General features: G+C 32.8%; 1 protein-coding gene across 2 annotated transcripts in view; it reads left to right on the top strand.

Moving 5' to 3' along the window:
• The window catches only part of LOC137630501 (serine-rich adhesin for platelets-like), a 409,199-nt gene that overhangs the window by 364,454 nt on the left and 39,745 nt on the right, over positions 1 to 5,000 (top strand). The window contains exon 2 of one of the 2 annotated variants that reach the window (XM_068362002.1): positions 1 to 16. This exon is cut by the window's left edge and continues 35 nt beyond it. The exons of the other annotated variant lie outside the window; for it this stretch is intronic. Coding sequence (XP_068218103.1) covers positions 1 to 16 — 16 coding nt within the window. The remainder of the gene's footprint in view (positions 17 to 5,000) is intronic. 2 annotated transcript variants of the gene reach the window in all.

Here is a 5,000-nt window from a genome sequence, read left to right as displayed (position 1 = left end):
CTGAGGATGGGTGGAGGTGAGCAATGCGCTTGAGAGAGAGAGAGAGAGAGAGAGAGAGAGAGAGAGAATGTGTGTTGTATTCATAGTGAGCAAGAAATTATTAGTTAAAATGTGATTTTCAGGAAAAATAAATGCTTAGAATAGATTGTAGCCAATGCATTTGTATTTTGATTTTTGTTGGAAGTTATATGCCTTGACCCATGTTATATTGATAGTTATGTAAATTCTTATGGATTTTTATGAAAACAGTAGGACTCTCCTCTTGATTCTCTATTCCACAAATCGTAACCCTGTTGTGTATTAATTTACTCAGTCCCTTTAAATAGCGCTATTGACTGCCCATGTTGTCGACCTCTCCAAAAGTTGTTTTAATATCTTAAAAAACTCAGTTTATTTTACTATATTCTTCGTATTATTATATTATCTCTCTCTCTCTCTCTCTCTCTCTCTCTCTCTCTCTCTCTCTCTCTACTTTGGCGTTGATGACCTTAGATGCCAGGATGCCAGAAAACCTCAAATCAATAAATTAATATCTTTTTTCTTAGTATTTTATACTGATTTACACACACTAACATATATACATATGTATATATATATATATATATATATATATTTATACACATATATATGTATGTATGTATGTGTGTTTATATATATAATAATAAGCTTTTTATTTTTACTTACACACGCTAACTCATATACAGTATATACACAGACACACACTATATATATATATTATATATATATATATATAATTGTTTTCTTTTTCTCTTATCATTCTATTCCTCCTCTTCCTCTCCTTCATTTCTTCGTAACTCCTGTGTCTTGTCTTACCTCCTCGGTTAGATAACTCCTCCTCCTCATTGACATGATTAATTCTCCGAGATGGCCTTATATCAAATGGAGCTAATTTGGTGAAATTGATCGTTAATTAAGCTGGATTATTAAACGTCGAACGGGGAGCTTAGGTTAATTTAACTCGCAAATCTCTCTCTCTCTCTCTCTCTCTCTCTCTCTCTCTCTCTCTCTCTCTTACGATTACTGTAAACCTTCATTTTTCTTATCAAAATAATAATTAATTATGATAAATTCTCGCCCGAATTTAGCATACTAATTCGATAAAGATTTTATTATTAGTACTATTTGAATATTAACCCTTGGTGTTAGTTTCCTTGTCACTGAAATGAGATGAGCACGAGTTCGAACCTTGTATATTGATCGTTAACGACCTATATATCTGTGTTTTTATGAAATTCTATTTTGTTTTTGTTTTTACTTATTCTACTTAGAATTGTTGTTAGCATGAAGCTCTAAACTAGTAAAATGTCCTATTTATCCGTCTGTTAATTTCAAGACGAAAATTGTATTCATACATTACCCACTAGAAATGTACATCCTTTAAAGATCAGTATATATTAATAAATCATCAACAATGGCATTTTCATTTGGTTTTTCTTTAAAAAACGTTCTGATATACTCTTATATTTAAAAGATTATGTTTACCATGATCATTGCTCCTTTATGTACTATACCACTTCCATGAACACATACACCAGAGAGATACTGTGAAATATTTTGAAATATGTTACCGAGATTCAGTTAACTACTGCACTGTAATTGTTCAGTGGCTACTTTCCTCTTGGTAAGGGTAGAAGAGCCTCTTTAGCTATGGTAACCAGCTCTTCTAGGAGAAGGACACTCCAAAATCAAAACATTGTTCTCTAGTCTTTGGTAGTGCCATAGCCTCTGTACCATGGTCTTCCACTGTCTTGGGTTAGAGTTCTCTTGCTTGAGGGTACACTCGGGCACACTATTCTATCCTTTTTTTTTTCCTTTCTTTTGTTTAAGTTTTTATAGTTTATATAGGAGATATTTATTTTAATGTTGTTGCTCTTCTTAAGATGTTTTATCTTTCCTTGTTTCCTTTCTTCTCTGGGCTATTTTCCCTCTTGGAGCCCCTGGGCTTATAGCATTCTGCTTTTCCAACTAGGGTTATGGCTTGGCAAGTAATAATAATAATAATTCGTGCTTAAATTCTTACCCTTGATCGAGTTAAAGTATTGCAATTAATAAGATTTCTTCTCATGTATATTTTTTCGTTGCATTGTGAATTAGTGAAGCAAAAATTAAACGAAGCTTATTTATGGGGAATTCCAGTGAAAAAGAGGATATTTAGGCCGTAATTTAATGGTTTCATCTTTCATAGTTCTTCATGCAGTTTCATTTGGAGCAGTATGACTTTACACCTAGAATATATCAGGTTTATGAACTACGAGTCGATCATTTACTTTTTTATATTCTTTTTGAGAGAAAATTATTTTGTTATTAATGTATATGCCTTTGATATTTCCTCGAATTTATTCTAACTTTTCAAATGACTTTATACAACTATCATGAACATTTCTGCTAACGAAATGATAAGAATAAGAAAATAACAACAGGAGAACCATAAATAATTATTCGTCAGATGAGTTTAGAAAATCTACGACCATAAGAAACTAATAGAATTGACCTCGAAATGAAATAAATCTATCAAAACTAAATGAAAATCCAAAACGTTCAAAAGTTGCCAGGATCTGGTCCCCAGAGTCTATTTTTAGATCTTTCTGTTGGTCATCTCCTCCTACGCCTATTGACGCAAAGGGCCTCGGTTAGATTTCGCCAGTCGTCTCTATCTTGAGCTATTAATTCAATGCTTCTCCATTCATCATCTACTTCGCGCTTCGTATTCCTCAGCCTGGGTCTTCCAACGCTCCTAGTGCCTTGTGGAGCCCAGCTGAAGGTTTGATCAACTAATGTCTCTTGGTGAGCACCATTCAACCATCTACCCCTCATCAGGATCTCATCCACATATGGCACTCGAGTAATCTCTCTAATAGTTTCTTTTCTAATCCTGTCCCTCCACTTAACTCCCTATATCTTTCTAAGGGCTTTGTTCTCAAATCTACTAAATCTATTGGAGATTGTTTCATTGTCATACCACGACTCTCTCCATATAGTAACAACAATTTCACTAAACTGATATATAGTCTGATTTTTATATGTAATTTCAGGCGATGTGATTTCCAAATTTTACTTAACCTAGCCATTGTCTGGTTTGCATTTTTTCAATCTTTCACTAAACTCTAATTGTAAAGACCCTGTATTGGAGATCATAGTTCCTAAATATTTAAATGATTCTACCTCATCTTTCAGTTAAAAGGTCAATTTTCTCCATGAATGGTGCATGACCCATGTGGCCACTAAATGGAATTTTTATTGTATTGACTTGCAAATGTACCGTATTGCGAGATATATATGACCCAGCCAAATGGATAAGCTTTAGCTAGCGGGTAATTGTCTGTGGTAACAGCTCCATTTTGGGGTTGGGGGGTTTAACATTTTTGCACATTCGTCGTGAATGTAAGAATATATATATCTATTTATATATGAAATATATATATATATATATATAATATTTATTTATATACATATATATATATATATATATATTTATATACATATATATAAAATATATATATATATATATATATATTGAATATATATATATATATATATATATTATATATATATATATATATGTGTGTGTGTGTGTGTGTGTGTGTAGAAATCACGAAAGATGACACGTGATGAATATAAAATGTATTATAGCCACGAAAGGAAAAATGAAAAGACTTGATTGGAGTGAGTTAGTACTTTCATCCATTAAGGACATCAACAGACTCAACAATGAGAATACATATACAGAGACATCGTATTTATACAGGAGAAGGGGATCCAACAGCCGTCTGTTTCTCAATAATTCCGGAAAAGTCAGATTTTAGATAAAAGGATAATACTGGATTAACGGAAAACAGACCTGGGCTTAGATTTTTTTTTTTTAATTTAAGCCCAGGTCTGTTTTCCGTTAATCCAGTATTATCCTTTTATCTAAAATCTGAATTTTCCGGAATTATTGAGAAACAGACGGCTGTTGGATCCCCTTCTCCTGTATAAATACGATGTCTCTGTATATGTATTCTCATTGTTGAGTCTGTTGATGTCCTTAATGGATGAAAGTACTAACTCACTCCAATCAAGTCTTTTCATTTTCCCTTTCGTGGCTATAATATATATATATATATATATATATATAGTGATATACTAGAGGGGCACTCAGTAGAGCGAAGGCTTCCGCCTCAGCAGGTTATTTCTTGACCTTTGCTGGACCTTGACCTTTGACCTTAACATGTATTAACTGGCGTGGATTTTCATACATTCAAATATGAACTAAGTTTGGAGTCTCGGTGACAACGATGTCCAAACATATGGCTGATAACGTGAATTGGACATTTAGCTGGACTGTGACCTTGACCTTCCAGAATTTAATCATTTCCAGATTTTTACATAACAGTTAATCCCAGCGAGTTTCATTACTCTACTATTAAAATTGTAGCCAGGAAGCTGTTCACAAAAAAACACGCACACAAACAGGGGCGAAAACATAACCTCCATCCAACTTCGTTGGTGGATGCAATAAGAAATTCTAACATTAGTGAAAATATAATAATGATAGAATAATTGAAACGTCAAGAAAATCCTAAAACTATTGCATATGGAAATATGTACACCGTTGATTTCATTTTAATCAATTCTGACGTTTCTTGTAGCATCAAATTTTTACCCTTTTATACATACAGAAATCAGTAAGAATGTGCAGTGGTTTTATATAAGGTGGCATCTGCGTAGATGAGCGAAGTGACTTCAAAACTATAGTAAAAATTATTTTAATTTTTTATCACTAAAGGAAAATATAATAGGAAATTCCAAATAATTCTGTGATGTGGTTTATGCAAGCTACTTGTAAATACTATGATGTACATTGATTATTATTATATTTTTTTAAGAGAATGCTGTAATGAATAAGATCGCACCAAAAATCTGAAGTTCTAAAAATGTACGGTGATATGTGAGAAAGAAGTTACTTGACTGAGAGGCCCGCTGTCTATCACAATTTTGAT

Source organism: Palaemon carinicauda, chromosome 38 (assembly GCF_036898095.1).
Source record: "Palaemon carinicauda isolate YSFRI2023 chromosome 38, ASM3689809v2, whole genome shotgun sequence".
Taxonomy (NCBI): domain Eukaryota; kingdom Metazoa; phylum Arthropoda; class Malacostraca; order Decapoda; family Palaemonidae; genus Palaemon; species Palaemon carinicauda.
This window is presented reverse-complemented; position numbering and strand designations above follow the sequence as displayed.